This window comes from Canis lupus, chromosome 10 (assembly GCF_011100685.1).
Source record: "Canis lupus familiaris isolate Mischka breed German Shepherd chromosome 10, alternate assembly UU_Cfam_GSD_1.0, whole genome shotgun sequence".
Taxonomy (NCBI): domain Eukaryota; kingdom Metazoa; phylum Chordata; class Mammalia; order Carnivora; family Canidae; genus Canis; species Canis lupus.
The window spans coordinates 41,397,140-41,419,846 of NC_049231.1; the positions used below are offsets into that span (position 1 = coordinate 41,397,140).

Genomic DNA, 22,707 nt, shown 5'->3' on the forward strand with positions numbered 1-22,707 from the left:
TATGTGGTCTGTGTGCCACCTCCCCTCCCAGTACCTTAATTGATTCATCTATAAAGTGGAAACAGTAGTAACACCACTTGGAAGACTGAGTTAATATATGCTGAAATGGGGCATGGCCAATTGTATGCATCCTGGAAATGTTAGCTATGTTGTTAGCCAATTGTTAGAACGAGGTATTAACAATGGAACAGCACTTAGGAGATACATTAAAGGAAGAAACTATAGTACTTTATGAGTAATGAAAATTAAATACGTTTTAATAAGTTTTCTTAAAGCTCTTAAGTTTTCTCTAAGCTCTAAAGAGATTTCATTTATAAAAAAAAAATTAAATGAGAGCCACAACTAACTCAGATGCTTTTATCTGCAAATCCACAGTAGCAGAACTCCTGGGGACTCCCACACTTTCCCCATGGTGTCTGAGAGGGAGTGTACCCTAATAAGACGGGACTCTCAGAGAAGAGAAGATGCCTGATGTGCAACATGCAAAAGGCTGGCGTAAATGGTTGGGCAATGTCTGCTACAACGGAGTAGCACGAAATGAGAAGGCATATTTTTAGCCAAAGGCAAGGAAACATTTTGCTAAATAAATTATTCTCACTCGCTGACGGATTTGATAGAGATTTCTGGATAATATTTCTCGAATTTCATCCATTTCACCAGGTGTGAGCTTCCTTATTTTTTCTTCCCGGCAATCACTGTGAAAGGTTAGAAAAAGAATATATTTTACTATTCAACAGATATTGGAATCATATTTTTTCCTTTTTGGAGATACAATATCATTTAAGAAGAATCTTAAAGAATAACACTTAGGGAGTATTCAATATTTTTAAATAACTCCAGGGACACCTGGGTGGCTCAGTGTCTGCTTTCCGCTCAGGTCGTGATCCCGGGGGCCTGGGATCGACTCCCACATCGGGCTCCCCACAGGGAGCCTGCTTCTCCCTCTGCCTTTGTCCCTGCCTCTATCTCTGTGTCTCTCATGAATAAATAAAAACTCTTTTTTAAAAAGTCTAAAAAGTAAAATAACTCCAAATTCTAAAACTTTTCAGTGTCAAAATTATTCAAAACATGTTTAATCATGCACAAGTTTTCAGTCTGTTCATGCAATTACTTCTTTTTTTCCACGCAAATATTTTTTAAGGAAGAAAAACTGTAGTAGCTTATAATGCTGTCACTTTATTATTTTTAATACTCTCTAATAAGGTAATCTACAATTGGGTTTGTTCTAACAGAAACTCAATTACCTACATTTTGCTATCGAGGCCTAGTCTTTTAAACACTTCATTACAAATATTTGCAAAGACACCATTTATAATATGTACGTATATACAATCAATCATCATTATTCAAGGATTTCATATTTGCAAAGTCACCTAAACATGGTGTCAGTACACATGATACTTTTTCATAAACATGCACTAAGTGGGGGAAAATTTGAGTTCCCCAGTGCACAGGCTCCTAGATGAGGCTAAATATGATGATGCTCTGCCTTCCTGTTTTAGCACCTTCCTCTACTGTAAACAAATATCCTTTTCACAGTCTATTTAATGACACATTTTTCATATTTCCGTGCTATTGGTGACTTCACTATTTAAAATGGCCCCCAAGCATAGGTCCGAAGTGCTGTTGAATGTTCCTAAGCAAAAGAAAGCTGTGATGTGCCTTCCAGAGAAAAGTCATGTCACATGAGCTTTGTTCAAGCATGAATTATGGTGCTGTTGGCCATGAGTGGAATGTTAATGAAACAATAAATATTAAATAAGGTGTCTATATTTTTTTAAAAATAAGGTGTCTTTAAATAGAAGCACACATAAAATAAGGTTATGTATCAATTGGTTGATGAAAATGTTGTGACCAGAGGCTCACCAAGAACCTAACCCTGTATTTCCCTTAGAAGCAAGGGTTCAGTATTCACAATCAGCATTCAGGGCAATTTTATAGAACATAACTACTGCAACAATGAGAACCAACTGTATTTGTACAGTTTTATCCTAACTTCTTCAAAAAGGCTTTGAGGGGGCCTACAAAAATATATAGTACAATAAAATACATAAGAAGATAAATTAAGAAGATAAAGCTGAGAAGTTTATATATATTAATGCAGATTTTTAAAAAGATTTTATTTATTCATGAGAGACACCAGAAAGAAGCAGAGACATCGGCAGAGGGAGAAACAGGCAGGGAGCCCAATACGGGACTCGACCCTAGGACCCTGAGATCATGACCTGAACCAAAGGCAGATGCTCAACCACTGAGCAACCCAGGTGTCCCTATTAATGCAGATCTAAACACAAGATGGCCTAGGAACATACCAATTGAAGAGCACAGTTCTCTTATTTTTTTTTAAATGCAAAATTGTTTACAAAAAATAAACATGATATTGATTACCTATGCCCATAAAGTAATGGAGAAACACAAAGGAATAAACATAGAAATCTAAGGCTTCATCAGGGCAGACTTCTGTAGATATATATGATTCATTTTCACCTCAATCTCAATGGCTTGGGTGAGTTTTTAAGAAGCATCTTCTTAGACTAAGGCATTGCTATTCAAATTGCTGTCTAGGTTTCTAATCAGGTTTTTGATCAGCAAAGTTAATTCACAGAATTTTTAGAAGGACTTAAAAGGTCAAGAGGTAACAATTTTGGAGCAATGGATCTTGCATTCTTATAACAATGTTCCCACCAAGTTGTATCCAACAAATGTTTGTGTAACTCTAGTGTTAAGTGCACAATGAAGCATACATTTAAATTTATTCTATTGGAATATAATACAAAAATAGAAAAATATGTGAATCTGCCACGTATGGCTCAATGAACTATCACAAAGTGAATGTACTTGTGCAACCACTATTCAAGTAAAAACAACATGAACTAGAACCCCAGAAACCAAGTCATATTTTGCCCCCCAATAATCACTACTTCCTCCCTCTTTGACAAAAACAACCACTATCCTAATTTCTGAGTTGACAGAACAGTTGTACCCAAGTCTGAATTCTCTATAAATGGAGTCTTTTAAATGCATTAAGTATATGTATGTATGTATGGATGGATGGATTTTTTAATAATAGTCTTTTAAACTTAGCTTCTTTTGCTTAGGCATTGCATTTAGATGCATCTGTGTTATGACATGTAACTTGGTTTGTTCATTTTACTCATTGTATAATATTCCATCACATGAATATGTAATGATTTATCCATTTGACTGTTGATGGGTGTTTGCATTATTTCTAACTTTTGGATATGACAATGTTTTTGTAAGTATTCTCATATACGTATTTTGGAACACATATGATTATTGACCATTTGAATACCTTCTTTTGTAAACTGCCTGAACAAGTCCCTTGTCCATATTTCCATAGGACTATCTTTTTTTTTTTTTTTTCCCCATAGGACTATCTTTTTTTTTTTTTTTTTTTTTTTTTTTTAGACCTTTGTCAGTTTTATGTGAGGCAAGTATCTTCTCCCATTTTATGGCTTGCCTTTCATTCCTTCAATGAAATCTTTTCCTATCAAAACAGTAAGAGGATATTCTCTCATACGATTTTCAAAAGCTGTACTGTTTCACTGTTCACATGCATACCTATGATACTCCTTGGCTTGATACAATGTGACCTAGTGGTCAATTTCACTTTATCTCCATATGGATCCCTAATTGACCCAGGACCAGTTTTTCTTTTTTGTTTTTTCAGGCCATCTTTTCCCTACTGCTTTGTACTACTGTAAACTTTGCCATTAGTTAAGTATCCATATCCAGTAAGTGTAGGTCTACTCCAAACTCTTACTTCCTTCTGCTGGTCTATTTGTCCTTTTGTCTTTGCAAAAGATACTGTCTCAGTCATGGGAGCTTTACAGAAAGTCTTGCTACCTAATAGTGTAAATCCTTTAAATTTGTTCTTTAGTTTTGAAGACAATCTTGTCTTGGTTAATTTGGGCCCTTTACGTTTCCATAGAAACTTTAGGACCAGACTGTCTAATGATTCACACACACAAACACACTGGGATTTTTAATGGAATTGCTTTGAATCTATAGATCAATTTGAGAAGAACTGAAAATATGGCAAATAACGGATTGATTTTTGACTCTTAAGCCACCCTTATATTCAATTATCTGCCATCCACTTGTGTCTGTTACTACTCTGTTTTTATCTTTTTTTTCTCTAAGTTTTCAATAACATTTCCTTATTTATTCACATGCTTTTGATTGGTTGCTAGACATTATGCATGAAAAATCATGGAGGTAGTTTAAGACTATCATCTTATTTTCCTCCAAAGAAAAGTTAAGTTTATTTCTCTCAATCAGCTGGGATAAAAGTAATATCAATCCCAGATTTAAACAATCATGAATTGAGATAATTCTAGGCTAGAATTCTCTTCTTTGAGGGTTAAGTTGTAGAATTCTGAAGTAATAACCTATAGCTGAGTACAAAATCTCCTCCTCCCTGGTAGGCCCTGATTTCCAACTGTATGTATTCTCAAAGACCAATCAGTCTATCAAAACTTCTGTTTTAGGCTTTTAGACTTTTCTGTGATCCAGTGAAGAAAGGGCACCAAATGCCGGTTCCATCTTCTTGGACTTCCCTTCTCTGTTGACTCTTGGTCAAGAAATTCCTTACTGTACTGGTACTTTCCAGCTTTTAAGCAGATTTTTAAAACATATTTGTCTTTTTTTTTTTTCTAGCTGTTTTCATAGCATAGTTTGGTCTAGAACACTTAATCCATCACTGTCAGAAATATAATACCTTATTTCCTCCCTTTTCACTTCTAATTTCCGCTAAAGAAAACATTTCAAGAGATGTGGAATGCTCAATATGGTTGGTATTCATTTATCTATCTATGCAGCTGACCATTAATTGTGCTACCTACTTCATAACCTTAAATCTTTGCCTTTGTTCTGCTTACTGCCAGCTTCCAAAAGAACTATAAACAGAGCGGAAAACTAAGATTTTTTCTTCTGTGATCACAAAGACAATGGCTCTCCTTTGTGAAGCTGAATAATTGAATTATCCCTTGCTACAATTGCAAATGGAATAGTGCATAAGAAAGATCATTAACTTGTAAAGCTAGATGGCAACAAAGATCAAGTCTTGTCCCATTTTCTACTTGAAGAAACTCAATCTCAGGGCAATAGATGAACCAGTCTAAGGTCACACAGTGAATTACTGCAGGGTAGGACTATAAACCAGTCACTCTGTTCAATCCACTACTGTTTTTAAGTGCAGTATAATACCTTTACCTCCAAGCCATCCTGATCACTGTTTCTTTTTATTCTGGATTGTGTAAACTTCCATAATTTTAATAGAGGATTTACAGTCTTAGTAAAAATCCTCCTAGTTTATATGGTTGAGTGTGATTTGGCATTTCCTGTCTCATTTCAGCTCTCCCATAGACAGTATTTTAATTAAGTGACATGTATTTTAAATGCATTTCAAGCTCATCAGTGAAAGAAGTCAGCAGAACCCATAATTTCTATCATTTTTTGTGGTAGGGAAGGATTGATGCTTACATGATAAAATGACCTACTGTTAACTGAGCATTTACTGAGGATTTGCAATAAGATTCTGGGTAAGTCACTTTACCATTCTGAATCTTCATTTCCTCATTTTTAAAATTAGGGAGACACAGTAGATGAGTGGCTCTCAATCCTGACTGCATATTGAAAATATCTGAAAAACTGATAAATAAAATATACCTACACCTAGGCCTCATCATGGGCCTGGTCATCATATTATTTAATGCTCCTAAGGTATTTGTAATATACAGCAGGGGTTGATAACCACTATACCAGATGATCCCTGATGTTTTTTGCAAGCCTTAAAATATGATTGCATGACTAATTCATGAGGAAATAACTATAAATTACATGCATATTTACAAATACACACCTTAAGATATTCCATTTCAAAATACTTGCTAAAGAGGTACTTTTACAAAGCAATGAATGACCTCAAGAAAATATAATACAGGCATAATTATCCTAAATATGACAAAGTATTTTCTGACTAGTCAATTCTAAAATAACATAACATGATGTTACCTGATGTGACATAACATAAGGTATACATTTCGAGGCTTCACATTTTAACCAGAATCTCATTCTTCCATGAGGTCTAGGACATGAGTGAAATTTGTTACCATCACTGGTTTCAAAAAACTATTAAGACATACTTAGTAATACTAACTTTAATTTTCAAAACAGTACTTACTTCAGAGATGCAAAAGAAGGAACAGCACTTATCATCCCCGTCTCCGCCATCTCAATGGCATGTTTTATTTCAAGCTTTTTATATAAAGACACAATGCTTGATTTGGGTTGGTTTTCTCGAATCAAAAGCTTCCGCAGGTATTTGTCATCGAACTTCTTAAACCTGGAAATAAAGCAAATCCAAGCTTCAATTAATACTACAATGACCAAAAAACAAAATAAAGCAAAACCAAAACACAAGCCTGTTTTACCATCATTTCTACCACACCCAGGGATAAATTGAGTAGTAGTGTTTAGCTTGTCTGATTATATATATTTTCATATGTGCATACCTGAATATATACATATGTAAAAATATATGTATATGTAAATATTACTATCGGTACATTTTTTATATAGTCATGATAGACATATATCTAATATTCACCAATTATATATTAAAATATATCTATGTATATTTAACATTTGCGATTTTGCTGCTTCTCCTTTCAGCAACATTACTCAAAAGTATTAATACTTCCTACATCTATTCCTCTCCTCTGATTTTTCTCTTGAACATTCACAAGTTAGGCTTTTGCCCACAATACTCCACTGAAGCTACTCATATTGAGGTCATTGGTGACCCCCACAGTGTAAGTCCAATGGCCAATCGTTAGTCCTCACCTTTCCTGACCTCTCCTGCTTAAACACATCACCTTCCAGAATGTCACACTACCTTAGGTTCCCCCTACCTCTTTCTCAGACTCTTTGGTTGGGTCTTTTTCTTCTTTCTGGCCTCTTGATCCTATTTACCTCCACTCGCTCTCTGGCCATGTTGCCCAGTCTCATGATTTTAATGGCATCTCTGTGCCAGTGACTCCCACATTTGTATCTCCTGCCTCAGCCTCACACCCAAGCCCCAGAAATGAATATTCAGCTGCCTAGTTAACACCCCCACTTGGATGTCTAGTTCTCAAACTTGATGTTCCCAGATTGAACGTATCTTCTCCTGTATTCCTCACCATTTCAATTAATGACCACTCTACCAGGGATCCCTGGGTGGCGCAGCGGTTTGGTGCCTGCCTTTGGCCCAGGGAGCGATCCTGGAGACCCGGGATCGAATCCCACGTCAGGCTCCCGGTGCATGGAGCCTGCTTCTCCCTCTGCCTGTGTCTCTGCCTCTCTCTCTTTCTGTAACTATCATAAATAAATAAAAATTAAAAAAAAAAAATGACCACTCTACCAGATCAAAAAACCTGATGCCACCTCTGATCCTTCTCCTTCTTTCACATTCCACGTTATGGCCTGAATTGTGTGCCCTTAAATATTCACAGGTTGAAGTCCTCACCCCTAGTACCTCAGACTGTGACTGTATTTGGGGATAGCGTTTAATATGAGGTCATTAGGGTGGTTCTCAAACCAATAGGACTGTTGTCTCTATGACTAAAGGCAATTTGGACATAGACACATAAAGAGGCAGGAAGGCAGCTGTCTGCAAGCCTAAGAGAAAGGTCTGTAACACATGTTTCCCTTGCAGCCCACAGAAGGAACCAACTCTGCTGATATTTTGATCTTGGACTTCTAGCCTGCACAACTGTGAGAAAATAAATTTCTACTGTTTAAACCACCCAATCGGTGGCACTTTGTTGTAGCAACTCTAGAAAACTAATACTCCATATCCACTCTGTTGGCAATTTCTGTTAGTGCCACCATCAACACACACAATCAAACCATGCTTCTTCACCCCTTCTATACCCCTATCTCTTGGATCTACCCTGGTCTAAGACATCATCATCCCTCAGGGGATTCTTGCAACAGGCACCCAACTGGTGTCCCTGCTTCCACCACAGCATTCCTACAGACTACTCGACACAGTAGCCAGAGTGATCCTGATAAAATATAAGTCAAACCACCTAAAACTCTACATCTCTCTTGAGAACATGTACAACAACCTGGAGACCCTACACAATTTGGAGCTGCCTATCTTAGCACTGTGCTTCTCATGTCCAGCCTCACTGGTATCCTTCCTTCCCTGGAAACTCACCAGCTCTGCTCCCAACCATGGGCCTTGATACCTGGTGTTCCTTCCACCAAGAAGATCCTCCCCCAATACACCTTCAGGGCTCTGTTGCAGACCCTCCTTTTAAGTCTTTCCTCAGCAGTCATTTTTCAAAAGAGCCTTTCCCGTCCATCCCATTAGAACTGCATGCCTCCTCCCACCACCTGGATTCCTATACACCTGCAGGTGTATTTTTTTTCCATAGCAATTATCATTTTCTAACACGCTATACAATTTATCTTCCTTTCTGTCCTCTAGCACTAGAATGATACATATGGGCAAGAATTTTTTTTTCCACTTTTTCCCATATCCCCAGTGCCTAGGACAGTGCCAGGCACACTATAAGCGCAGATTGTAGAACGGATCATTTGGTCTCAATTCCTCCCTGTATACGACACCCTCTGCCATAATACTTGGCAATGTCCTTCCACCATGGCCTAGGTGGCCTGGGCTGTCCTGTTTCCTGCCACTGGCCCCAGTAATGTTCCCTGCTCTGGTCAGTGACCTCTAGCAGACAAGACAATTAGAGCAGAGGCTTAAAATGAGCTTGCATATTAAGCTTACCTCTCTTGTTTCCACAATTACCATGAGAAGGATATGGGTGGAGTGACTCTTTAGTCCCAGGACAAAGGGGAATGCCACATGAAATAAAGTTCAGTCCCTCCAGTCACATCAGAGAAGGCCAGCTGGGATCAGCTGACAACCAACCAAGCCTCTGAAGCATGAGCAAGCCGGGGCCGCATCAGCCCAGCACAGCCCAGATCCTGGACTCTCAGACTCGTGACTCATGGGCTTTAATAATGTGACTGTTGTTTGAGCAGCTAAGTATCAGGGTGGTTTGTTATGTAACATCATTATGCTAACAGGTAAGCAAAACAGCATGCAATGAGTATTTGTTGAGAAAGAAAGAAATGCATTACAGTGATTACCATAAGCCCAAGGAGGTTTACAGGTACACCTGTGCTATGAAAGGAAACAAGGTGAGCCCACATTCTTGTTACTAGTCTTTGTTTCTACACTGGAGGGTGATGAATAATTTAAGAGTCATCCATTCAACTGGCCACTACGATAGACAGGGGCCAAGTTTTTTTGAAGTTTATTCTGAATTTCACACTAGGCCATTGGGCCAGGACTCTTTAAACTTCTGTTATTTTTATTATTGTTTTGGCTTTTCACTGGAGAGAAACAAAAGGAAGAATAAGCATTAAGGGCAAGAGCATCTGACCCATTTAGCATAGGAACCCTGTACTCTCTTTATTTTCACACCTTTCATTTCTCTGCCAACCTACACTGAGGCACTCTCTTTCTCCATCATTAGACTCCTTTTACCAAGTTTGAGAAACTTGCCTAATCAAAAAGCCTTACCGTTTCTCCAAGGATCAGATGCCTCACAAATTCTCTGGCAAGACCACTAGAAATCCACAGCATTAAGGATTCCAGAAGAAATGGAAAGATACCCAACATACCTAAAACAATCCTCTTCTTTATATGTGATCTTCAGTAACATCAACAATTATGTACATACCAGAGATAGGATCTGAGCAGAGCTAATTTTAAATATGACCTGCGTCAGCACCAAATTCCTCCATACTCACACACACTTCTCTGCTCTACCTGCGATATACAGTGTGCTTGACAATCCAGGGAATTATGTGAACCTTACCTGGAGAATGTCATGCATGGAAATATACAGGGGTTGAGTGAAGTATGTACGCTGCAGAGAAAAATGTGAGACACATAGCCATATTACCTTTCAGACATGAAATCAGAGTTGGCTCTGCCACCTTTAGTATTTATGGTCCAATTAGCCTGGCAGGCTGTAGATGTTTGCCTGAACAGACTCACAGTACCCCAGAGACACAGTATCTCTGCCTGAAAGATAGAATGTAGCCAGACTTTCCCTGAAGTTCTTTTACCAAAGGTTCCAGACCAAATCCACATGATCACAGAGTCTACTACTTTCTCCTAACACTGCCCCAGGGACTGCTGCCCTGATGCCTACATCTACTCACGTCTATTTACCCTTGTCTGGGAGGCAGAAGAGTGGTATAAATCCTTAACCCAGTCTCCCCATTGGAAAGGGACCAACTGTTCCGGGTGACTGCTCTCTCTTGTCCCTCCAGGGAAGGACTGATGATGGAATGCTGGAGAAGGAAGGAAAGCAGTCAGGTGGAAAGGGAGGATGTAAGTGGAAAATAGACCTGGCTGAGGATAAAAAAAAAAAAAAAAAAAAAACAGAATGGGAGGCAGAAAAAGTCTGAATAGCTGGCTTGGCAAAGACAAGGATCCATCTTTGTTACGTAGGAAGGTCCCAGGGACGTAAAGCAGGGTGGCATAGAAAGTCACAGGGCAGATGGGTAGGGTTCTCTCACCTACCTCCTGCCTTCAAAAATGTAAATCCCGCCCAAGATAAATGGTCATCTTTTCCCCATATTTTTACAATGGAGAGTTTAGTTTGCTTTATTACTTTGTGCCCCCATGTAACTAACTGGGTGCTCTCTCCATACGAATAAAATATTTTTTCTTTACATATTACGGTAACACAAGGTCCAAGAGGCTTTTCCACATTAGTAAACAGTGTGGTCAGGTTTGTAAAGGTTGTTTTAGCACTTAAAATCTCTGCAATGCATCTCATCACTTAATGATATCTCACATACACACGCACATACACACGCATACACACATTTGCTGTGTGACTGTTTTGTGGCCTTTATTATATTGTTAAAATTTTAAAGTCCTGAGTCTATGGTTTATACTTCTCATATAATCCAGTATCATGTCAGAACATGTGAACAGACAATGAGCACTCAACAGCACCCTTCTGTTAAACTACATACACTGGAAGGCTGGTCAACTTCACGTAAATTTGCAGAGGGGAGGGCCAGAAACTATTAGCAAGTGAGGAAAGCCAAGGCAAGAAGGCAAGAGGAAGCTACCAAAATAGAGTTTAAATCTGTCATCTGTCTCCTTCCAAAGGCCTTCCTAACCAGTGATGTGCTGATAAATGTTCACAAATTGCTTTATGGGGACGAAAAAAGGCCCTGGTTTATAACATTTGTCAGTTCCAAGGCACACCCCCAGCATGGCTGCCTCGAGCTACCCCTACCCTTGTGAATGAGGCTCACTGTCAGCTCCTGGGGGCCAGGTGAGCCAGCTCCTACACTTCGTGGTCCCTGAGCCTGCTGTCAGAATCAATCCCATAAGTCTGCTTTTCAGTTTATTTTCAAGCACGTACCTAATTCTGCCCAGCTAGGACACCTCGTCCATTTCAACTATGAGATCCTTGAAGACAGGCACTGAATTCTATTTATCCACCGCAAAGCCATTTAAGATTAAAATAATAATAATAATAATAAAAAAAGAACTAGATAGACACATTTACATAAGCACATATAATCTTTACAAATTTAGCTTTAGGAACATTTGTTACTTCTATTTGTTACAATATTTGTATTTAAAATGTATTTGTAAAATACTTGTTAGTCTATTTATAATATTAGGTGCTCCAACCTCTGCATCTGACAAAGCCCCTCAACATGTGTGGGCGAACAAATAGGAACAGAATCCTCAGTTTTTCACCAAATAGACTGCATTCCTCAGCCTCCCTTGCAGTGAGAAATGCCTACATGGCTGAGTGCTAGCCACAGAAGGCCAGGCCACGTGTGTAACTGGAAGAATTGCGTGAAAGCTTCTGATAACTTCAGTTAAGAGGAAGCCAGTACATGTCCTTTGTCTCCACATTATCTTTCTTCCTACATGCAGCCTGGACCGTATGCATGATGGCTAATGCTGGAGCACCCATTCTGGTCTAAGAGTCAACCTTGGAAATGGAAGATGTTAGTGGATTCACCAGGACAGAAGCATCCTGAGACCATGAGGTGTGTGTGGAGCAAAGTTCATCTATTACACCTACATTAGCTACAGAGCTCTGGCTTCTTACAGGGGAGCAAAATAAGCCTCTATCTTGCTCCAGGTCTCTGTGATTTGCTGAACTTTATCTTAAAGGACACACTATGGCACAACACAGGAAAGATTTGCAACTCTGAAAAAAAAACACAGGTCAGTAAGTCCTGCTTCCAGAGTGAGCCAGAGCCGCTTCATAATATAATGGCGGAAGACCTTCTTACTTGTCTCTCCAAAAGTTGTGACCCCAATGTCCACAAACATCTTCAATCCCAGTCTTCACATGATCAAAAAACTAAAACAGAAAAAGTAGGCTACTGATTAATTTTTACCCTAAATCAGTAATTTGCACTCTACTTATAGGATGCCTAAACTTCAAAGACCCTGACTGTTTTTGCTTCTTCTTGTTGTTGGGTTTTTGTTTGTTTTGTTTTATTTTTACTAAAAGCAATGAAACAATGATTCATCTCTAAATACACTGATTTTATTATATCAGTATTAGATAATTTTCAGGTTATTTTTCTCCTCATAACAGTCTGTTCATAATTTTGGAAAATATGAAATATGATGCTAGTTTTCCAGTGGAAACATTTTCAGATTGAAGGAAGTTTACAAGAGGGATTCCTTGTTCCTGGGGTGCCTGGGTGGCTTAGTGGGTTGAGCAGCCGGCTCTTGGTTTCTACTCAGGTCATGACCTCAGGGTCACAGGATTGAGCCCCGAGTCAGGTCTGAGCTAAGCAGGGATTCTGCTTGGGATTCTCACTCTCCCTCGCTCTCTGCCCCTTCCCTTGCTTGTGATCTCTCATTCTCTCTCTCTAAAATAAAATCTTAAAAAAAAAAAAAAAAAAAAGGATTCTTTGTTCTCGCATTCCCGAGGGGTCTAGCAGATTAATCTGGAGAAGGCACCCTGGGGCTGTGCTCACTCTACACCCCCCAACTCATGCCCTTCTTGGCCCTCTCTCCCTTTTCCCCTCTGCCTTTCCTTCTCCTTCAGGAAAGGAGTGCCAGAATATGCTGTCAACTGAAACCACCAAGTTTTTCTTCTATCATTTAAATCATTATTACTACATTAACACTTACCCGGCAATGGATTTCTTCACTGACTGCTTGCTGTTTCTTATTGGACCTCTTAACATCAAGAAATTCCACTAGTGGTCGGATAGTAATTCCCTGCACAGAAAAAAACAAAGGTGTATCTTCTAATAAAATTAAGTGAAAAATTCAAGAACAACTTTTATTCTTCTGAGCTTTGGTAACCAACAAAAGATATCCTCCTCTCAAGATTTAACAGAACATATACAACATTTTGTTAATTTTTCCTCCTCTCCAATAACTGGCATATTTTCAGAGGGCCATGTCCTAACATGTTCTACTAGAAAACAAACAATGGACAAAGTTGAAGAAATTGCAAACTACTTCGAAGTAATTCTAAGAAACAGAGAAAGAAATTCCAGAAAACAATAAAGTATTATCCAAGTAAGGGGATTCACCTACTTGCATCATCCATAGAAAACTTTTTAATAATTCTTATATTCATTATTTACTAAAACCATGTTAACGGTACTTCTGCTGCACACGTGTCTTCGGCATTTGGGATACAAAAAAGTTAAATGGTTAAGGCACTCAGTCCTAGGATTTTGTAGTTTTAAAGGGAGAAGGATATGCCAAAAACAGTTACAAATATGCAAAGGAAGAATAAGAGAGACACAGGAAGCTGGTCCAGAAAGGCCTTATAGAGAGGCAACACTGAAGAGTAGTCTTAAAAGATGTTGAAAGGATATCATAGCAGGGACCAACCATGAGCAAAGAATCAGTGGTGAAAGAGGGTACAGAGGGGTTTGGGCATGTTTGTGAACTTGAAAAATGGAGAGAACCATAAGCTATTTAGTAATCTAAGAAGAGAAAAAAAATATTTCCTTAACATGATAAAAAAAAAAAAAGCTATCTGCCAGAAATCTATAGTGAACATCTGACTTAATAATTAAACATTAAAAGCTTTTCCATTAGAACTTGACACAGTCCTGCCTGTCCCAGTCAGTTAAATAAGAGAGAGGGAGAAGTATAGACACTAAAAATGAAATAACAAGATTTCTGTTGCTCATGAATGATCTAGTGTTTGTCCTAAAATATCTAAGACAATTTTTTTCATTTAAAAATACCAAGAAAAAATAAAATAAAATAAAATAAAATAAAAATACAAAGAAATTATAATTAAGTGATTAAACACAAAATCAACATACAGAAATCCACCCCATATACTAATTTAAAAAAAGAATCAGAATAAACACCTACATGAAAGAAAATACATATATATAATTGACATGTACTAACACATAATAATATGTAATATATATTTTACATATTACATAAGATGTGTATATACTCATATACATGTGTATATATATATATATATGTAATATATAGTCCTATCACAGAATGCATAAAACCTTTACAAAAAGAACTATAAAACTTGGTAAAAGGATATTCAAAAGATCTGAATTTTTAAAAGACAGTTCCCAAATGGGATTACATAGCAATATTATGTTGACAACTTTATCTCAGTATTTGCAATAAAATTCCAATGACCTATTTCAAAGGATTTTTACTAACAAAACTTGAGAGGGCAGCTCTAAATTAGTCTGGAGCAGTAATCAGAAAAATTTAGGAAAAGAACAGTGACAGGAGAACTCACAGATATCAAAACAACCAGCGAATATACTTAAAATTACAACACAGTAGCACTAAATTGGGCCAAGTGAAGAGGGGTGAGAATGGGTGGTCAAGGAAGATCCCTAAGACTCCTGCGTGGTAGCAGGTGGCCGGCCATTCTTGGCATGGGGAACACATGCATGGTGGGGAGGGGGTAACTGGATTGTGGGGGGAGGGAGAGGATGCGTATATTGAGATAATGTTCCCTGCCATGCATTTGATTTCATCTCACCTTTCTGCATGTCTTTATTTAAGAATGCTTTTGATAATGTAAACTGTGACATACATACACACTTTTTTTTTTTTAAGATTTTACTTATGTATTTGAAGAGAGAGAGTGATAGAAGGCAAGCACAGGCTAGGTAGAGGAGCAGAGGGAGAGAGATAAGCAGACTCCCTACTGAATGGGGAGCCCGATGCGGGGCTCGATCCCAGAACCCTGGGATCATAACCTGAGCTGAAGGCAGACGCTTAAGCCACCCAGGTGCCCCCATACACGTTTTTCAAAGGAGGTCATTCAATGTGCTCCATCAATCCAGCTTCAGGCATTTTTAAGCTTGACTTTATCTTTCTGGAGTGTGAGCCAATTTTGACCAAATTTGGGATAAGACACACCTTATGTTCTATTTGCAATTCAGTCTGCCACTTTGAAATAATACAGGAGGTAATAAACAGTTTTCTAATCAACATATATTGTGTAATTTTTAACTTATGTAAATGAAAATGGGTGTAAACATGTGGTTTACTAAATTTCAGATTCCATGAAACCACTGGTTTAATTACCACTCCAGGAAAAAAAAAAAAATCAACAAAATCAATCCAACGTTGAAACTACATAATGTGTTCTAAGGATGTTAACTGTTGTTTCATATGCTTTTTTTCCTATGAGTATTCATTTAAAAAAAAATTCTATGAGGGCCCAGCAGTTGTAAATATGGGACAGAAAAATAAAGATAGGACACAGGCCCCAATCCGGATGCAGACTCCTTCCACTGGATAGATAATCCTTCTAGATTTAGAAGGTAATGCACCATCACAAATTAAACAACAATAAAACAAAACTGATCAAGTACAGGAAGCAAGTGTGGCTTGCTGCCTAGAGCACTCAGTTTCTAAATATATCACATATTGTAGTTTATGATTAATAAAATATATTGGTTATATGCCATGGATCACTGACACTGCCTCTGAATAACCGGTATTTAAACAGCTCCTTTAAGAGTCTCCTATTTGCTCTCTGAAGTATTTGCAGTTGTCATGTCATGTCAACAGGAATGATGTGATAGGTTCCTCTCCCTCTTTTTCCTTCCTTCCTCAATCCATCTATTTTGGAGGCAGAGGACATGACATCTGCGAGTGTCATATTAAGTTCCCCAAGCTGGAAGCTATACTCTAGGAGCCCTGGGTCTTGGGTTGGAAGAAATAAAGGAAAAGCAAAAACAAAACCAACAACCAACTTTTGAGAAGGCACCTTATTTTATAACCACATTGGAAAATTTCCAATTCAAGTCAACTGGGAAGCAGCCTAACAAGGCTTAGAAAAATAGCTTGTTACCATCCAAGTAGGTTTAAACAATAAAGGAACCCTTGGTTTTCCATCAAACCATTGAAAAACATATTTGCAAGATACAAATGAAATGTTTACCCGTTCATTTGGCTTTGGCACAACACACACAACACCTCGGGGCCAGACCTGATGGAAGGGAATCATTTAACAGCAGGAATGAACAGGACAGCCAGGTGAGCTATGTTTTCCACCTGTGCCACCTCTGTCTTCACCTGCCCTGCCTGCTTTTTTTCCTCAAAAAAGAACTGCTGTCTGGTGAACATTCTTTCGGTTTGAGCTTTTAGAAGAAAAGGATTTCTTGTTGGTTTTCTTTTTTTAATTAAATTTTTTTGGGGAGAAAAAAAAAAGGTGGGAGGAACTACCTTATATTTCTCTGCTATGTAGTAGACAACTTCTAGAAAAACTTAAAGGAACTCTCTAACAACAACAACAAAAATGTCGCTATCATTGCTCTACTATACCATATCCTATGATCACAGACTTGATCACAGAGATCCTAAGCCTGGTTGCACACACAGTGTTTATTGTTGAATAGGTAAGTGGGCAAGAACCATATAAGTGGTTTTTCATGCTCTTCACGCCGTCTCCCAGCCTTTCTTTCCAGACTTAACCGCATTGTGCTCAAACTGGCTGTCAGACGTGTCTCTTCCCCTAAATCATGGCTTTCTCTTTACTGTGCCACCAGCAAGCACTCAGGCATGCTCCCATGGCTCTCATCTTTGAAAAACACAAACAAAAGCCCTCTTCTGGCACACATTCCCCTCTCACTACCACCCCTGTCCTCTCCCAGACCTCACCAGACTTTGTCTTGTATCTCCCGTCTCCAATCTCTCTTTATCCTTCTCCCTGGAATCCAACTGATCAGAAATTCCTCACCATCTGACCCCAGCGCTCTTGTGAAGATGTCCACTCATCATGGACTTGCTGCATCCAGTAGTTCGCTCTCTGCTCCCACCTTGCCTGACTGTGATCCCATTTGTCACAGTTGCTAGAACTCTCTTCTTCCTGAACATTTTTTTCACTTCTAGCTGAACTCCTCATGCTTTTTCTCCCATTCTACTATTCACCTTTTTCCTCTCCTTGCCTGGTTCCTGAACATTTTCATGACTTCTCAATATTGGTACACTTCCTTTTCTATACTCTTCCTATGCTTGCTCCTGAATTGCTTCTTTCAGACTCATGTTCTACAGACCATCTATATACCAATGTGTCTCAAATTTCTATTTCCCATTCTGTCTTCTTCCATAAATTCTAGACCCATACATACAATTGCCTCGCCAGTACCTCCACCTGGATGTCTAATAGGCAGATATGCATGTCCAAGACGTGTGTGTCTAAAACCAAACACCTGATTCTCCACCCTTCAAACCCAATACTCCCCTGATGCTAAATTAAACATCACCTTCTTTTACCTAGTTGCTCAGTCACAAACTATCTTTGTACTTTCTCTTACAGCCTAAATTATTCATATACATTTTTTTTAATCTCAAAAAATCCTGATCATCTTACTCATTTTATTGTAGTACCAGAATGAATGTCTGTTAATTCCAGAACTCCATTTAGTATGTTAATTAAATATAGGGATGTGTCATTGCTACGCCATCTACATATCTTAAATATGACCGTTCATTTGATAAACTAAAATACAATGCCTATAAAATAGTTGGCATCATCACCCTAGTTTGACAGGCTAAGTCAGCAAAGTTTTTTTTTTTTATTGGGGGGGAGGGGCAGAGGGAGAGGGACAGGGAAAGAGAGAATCTTTAGTAGGCTCCAGGCCTAGTGCAGAGCCCCACGTAGGACTTAATCTCACCACCTTGAGATCATGACCTGAGCTGAAATCAAGAGTCAGACACTTAATCCACTGAGCTACCGAGGCACCTCCAGAAGTATTTGATTATTGGGAAAGGGTCCTGAGGTCCCACACACTCTTGCAGGGTGGGGGTGTCAATGATGCAGTGCCTCAACTGCCTTTACCCAGGTCATTTTTCAGGGTTGCATTTGCAATGAGCAACATTGAGAGATGAAGTCATGTCACCCTTGAGACAAAGAATGATAGATCCTCAAGCCCTGGGCCTGTCTCCTGTAATGTTGCCCACTGCATGTGTAGACATCCATCCTGAGACCTCTGTGGCGGGGGGTGGGGGGGTACCTGGGGTGTGGAACACTGACACAAACCAACACCCACCTCTGACTACTGCTTTTGCCATGAGTAACAAAGCCCTTTGTCTATGACGCAGGAGTCAGGTGTCTTCTGCAAGCATCCATGGAGATTTTACAGGCAAGTTAAACTTGTTAACTTGCAAATAGGGTAAAACCTTAGATGCTTCATACTTCTGGACAATGACTTACAAAAGACACAACACAGATCTGTCGTGGAGGCAGAAAGGGACTGTCCTCTCTTGAATTCCAGTCAACTTTGCTACCTGCCGGGCTGCTAGATGGATTTCCAGAGGGTCTGCTACATGATTATAGGGATTCATTAAATAATGACCAGATTGTTGGAGTGTTCTGCAATCATTTTTCCTTTCAAAGAAAAGAAAAGGGGATCCCTGGGTGGCGCAGTGGTTTGGCGCCTGCCTTTGGCCCAGGGCGCGATCCTGGAGACCCCGGATCGAGTCCCACGTCGGGCTCCTGGTGCATGGAGCCTGCTTCTCCCTCTGCCTATGCCTCTGCTTCTCTCTCTCTCTCTCTCTGTGACTATCATAAATAAATAAAAAATCAAAGAAAAGAAAAGTACATCAAAGGGCATTGTCTTTCTTCTTTCTACTACCATTTTACTTAATGTCATAATTAAAACATAGCAAATCATCAGGTTAAATCATCAGGCAAGTTGTTTGCATTAACTACTATGTTTACATGCAAATATCTTCTCTATTGCCTAGGAGGAAGGTACCATTATCTGGATCTTTAATTTTTATTTTTTTATTGGGAGGGGAAGGGGCAGATGGAGAGGGAGAGGGAAAGAGAGAATCTTTAGCAGGCTCCAGGCCTAGTGTAGAGCCCCTAAAGTCAACAGAAGCTCACAGAGGTTGTTCTGGGCAATAACTATCAGAATATTAACCAGAATGTCAACCCAGGACAGCCTTGCTCCAACGTCTGTGTTTTCTACTACTGGACTCTACCTTGTCTCCGATCTTGAATATAAATTTAAAATGAGAGACAGCTTATATTTTATGTAATGTTACCAATCTTATCTAAAAGAAAATGAATTCACGTGCCCAAAGAATCACAATTGTTTACTCATTCAATATTCCACAAGCAAGACTGTATTCTGGTAACATGTTAATGTTCTTCATCAAGAGGTTACTCTCCTAATTATCAATATGATTCAAGGAATGTTAAAAAATTCTCATTATAAATCTAAGTATCAGATAATAAACCATATGTCACGTGGAATTCTATTCTAGAAGACAGTGCTAACTCAATAATACTGGGATGGAAGACCTCACTATAAGAAATATTGAAATAAAAGGGGGGGAGACATTTAGAAGTTTAATGATAGATCTATCAACATAGGAGTTGTCACTTGAAAAAGAATGCATAGCCCGTAATCAGAAGGCAACATGTTATGCATAGATTATAATTAATTATTCCTACTATGTTTATAACCCATTAACTATTTTCTTTCAGCTTCTTTTCTCCGAGTTCCTTAATTATTGATGTATTCTGAGAAAAAAAGATCCTAACTGAAGGGAGTGTTGTCTTCATTTGTGTGTGTATGCACATGTGTGTTCATAACCCAGAGCCTCTTACGAGCCAGATCCGTTAGTCTCCAATCTGTACACACAAAGGGGTGGGTCAGACAACAGTGCAGGAGATTACAGTATGTGGAACTACAGAAATTCCTCTTCCAAGTGAGCATCAGACAGAGCTTTGCCAGGTTATCCTTAAACCTAATTAGAGGAGAAGACTGTCCATGGGGTATGCTTACAGACTCCAACTATGGACTCCCTGAAAAATCTCTAAAGGGTTAATTTAATATGTTTACGGTGCCAAATATAGCCAATACATCTAAACTACTCTGTTTGTAGCCTCTGTTTTTTTTTTCATTTGTCACATCAAAAACTGTTAATCACAGTTAAATATTGATAGACACACTATTCATTCAAAGTGGGTGCATAGGCTTTGAAGATGGGGAATCTAAACTTCACCCATATCTTCTGGTTGATTTACAATTCCCGAAAGCCAAGATATTATAAATAGAATAATGATACTCTATATTAATCACCTACACACACATTCATTGAAAAACAGTATACTTTTCTGTAATTCTTTCCTTTTCCCTACGCTATGCTTGTTCTGATTGAAGAAATGTGATTTTATGTCTGTTGGGTCTACTAACTAAAAAATTTGAGCTTGTCTTTTGTATGTCCTCTCCTGAATTACATCTTCCCTTCTGGTCATTTTTCTTGGATTTTACAAATGCATGTGTCCCTGATGCCAGAGGAGGGGGCCGGTTCTGCACTATAGATGTTTGAGAAACACTTATGTGGATGATTAGCAGCTGATATATACATCTCCAAATGACCCAGTTCCTAGTTACACTAGACTAACATGGTTCTATTTTTGTATTTGACACCTTAAGTTCTGAGAGCACTGACTAAGCCTTGGCAGGGATCGCTGGGAGTGCTAAGGACAAGGCAGCTGGCCTAGGAGAGGTGGTGAGTCACTCACCCCTGCCTGACTGTTCTCCTCAAGCCTGATGCTCTAGGGTGCTCCTGAGAGATTAAAAGGCTCAAGGCAAAATGGATTCAATGCACCATTCTGCCCCAGGTAAAGTGTGGGAGTAGCAAATTGGAGGACTTTTTACAAGGATCCTATAAACACTCTACTAAAAAGATAAAGACAGGGGCATTTGCTTCTCTCAGGTGTATAAGAAGGACATGGTGTATTTGAAGCAAAACTCATATGTGTTCCTGTAACTGAAACTGTTACCAACCATGACCTGGTAAATCACGTCTCCTGAGTGAAGTCACTGGCATTCAGTAGTTCTGAGCACATCTGTGGGTCAGAGTCCCAGGCTCAACCTCAGCTTTTCTCATTGACTTTCGTGTGCCCTTGGGTCAGCCTTCCTTCTCTCTTTCTGCCTCACAGGGTTCCTTCTCAAAGGTTTGTTTTGTGAGGATGAAATGAGATAATACACATAGGGAAGGCCTTGTCCGAGTGCCCGGCACAAGTAAGCCATCACTGGTGGGTACGTGCAGTAGGAGGGCGCTGGTGATAAAAATAGTAACAGGAAGTGGCCACTTCTTGACTTAGGACAGGGGCTCCCAAGGCCTTCTTCTCCAGGATTCCTCACACAGGACAACCCACTGTCCCCAGCACAGGAGGTATGGATGGATGAAGGATAAACTGCTCTTCAGGGAACTGATGAATGGCGGAGGAGGAGGAGCACAGTGAGTCACAATATTGAACGACTATGCACTTTATTTAGAGGTACGAATGAACTGGGCCCCGTTCCACCTTTTACTATCTGTGTAGACTTGGGAAAGGCACTGGAGTACAGGCTCGGTGCCTCAGTGTCCTCAGTGATAGAGTTCTGTGCCACAGAAGTGTTATGAGGATTAAATGAGATTATATAAAAAGAGCTTGGGCCTGAGTCAGCCACCTAGAAAGTATTCTGTGATGAACTGTTAAACAGAAAAAAGAAAATTTAAGTACCTCCTAGGGCAGCCCCAGTGGCTCAGCGGTTTGGCGCCGCCTTCAGCCCAGGTCCTGATCCTGGAGACCTGGGATCAAATCCCACGTCAGGCTCCCCACATGGAGCCTGCTTCTCCCTCTGCCTGTGTCTCTGCTTCTCTCTCTCAATCTCTCTCTCTCTCTCTCTCTCTCTCATGAGTCGGTAAATAAAATCTTTTTTAAAAATAAATAAATAAAAAATACCTCCTGAAGGGGCACCTTCAGTTAAGCAACTGACTCTTCGTTTCAGCTCAGGCTGGGATCTCAGTCTGGCTCTGCACTCAGCAAGAAGTCTGCTTGTCCCTTTCCCACCCTCTCTGCCCTTCCTACCTCTCTATCTCTCTCAAAAAAGTAAATAAATCTTTGTTCTTTTAAAAGATTTTATTTATTTAAGAGAGAGAGCATACAAGGAGGGGGAAGGGTAGAGGCAGAGGGAAAAGTAGATTCCCCCCAAAGCAGGGAGCCCAATGCCGGGCTCGATCCCAGGACCCTGGAATCATGACCTGAGCCAAAGGCAGATGTTTAACCAATTGAGCCACCCACTAAATAAATCTTTAAAACAAAGAATAAATAAATAAAAAGTACTCCTAAAAATAAACAAAAC

General features: G+C 39.3%; 1 protein-coding gene across 2 annotated transcripts in view; it reads right to left on the bottom strand.

Annotated features, from left to right (window-relative positions):
- Window positions 1-22,707, bottom strand: part of SLC9A2 (solute carrier family 9 member A2) — a 96,791-nt gene that overhangs the window by 9,842 nt on the left and 64,242 nt on the right. For both annotated transcript variants that reach the window (XM_038550902.1, XM_038550903.1), the window contains exons 6-9: window positions 13,226-13,315; window positions 12,370-12,440; window positions 6,206-6,367; window positions 599-695 (exon numbers count right to left, since the gene is read on the bottom strand). In XM_038550902.1, the coding sequence (XP_038406830.1) occupies window positions 599-695; window positions 6,206-6,367; window positions 12,370-12,440; window positions 13,226-13,315 (420 nt within the window). The remainder of the gene's footprint in view (window positions 1-598; window positions 696-6,205; window positions 6,368-12,369; window positions 12,441-13,225; window positions 13,316-22,707) is intronic.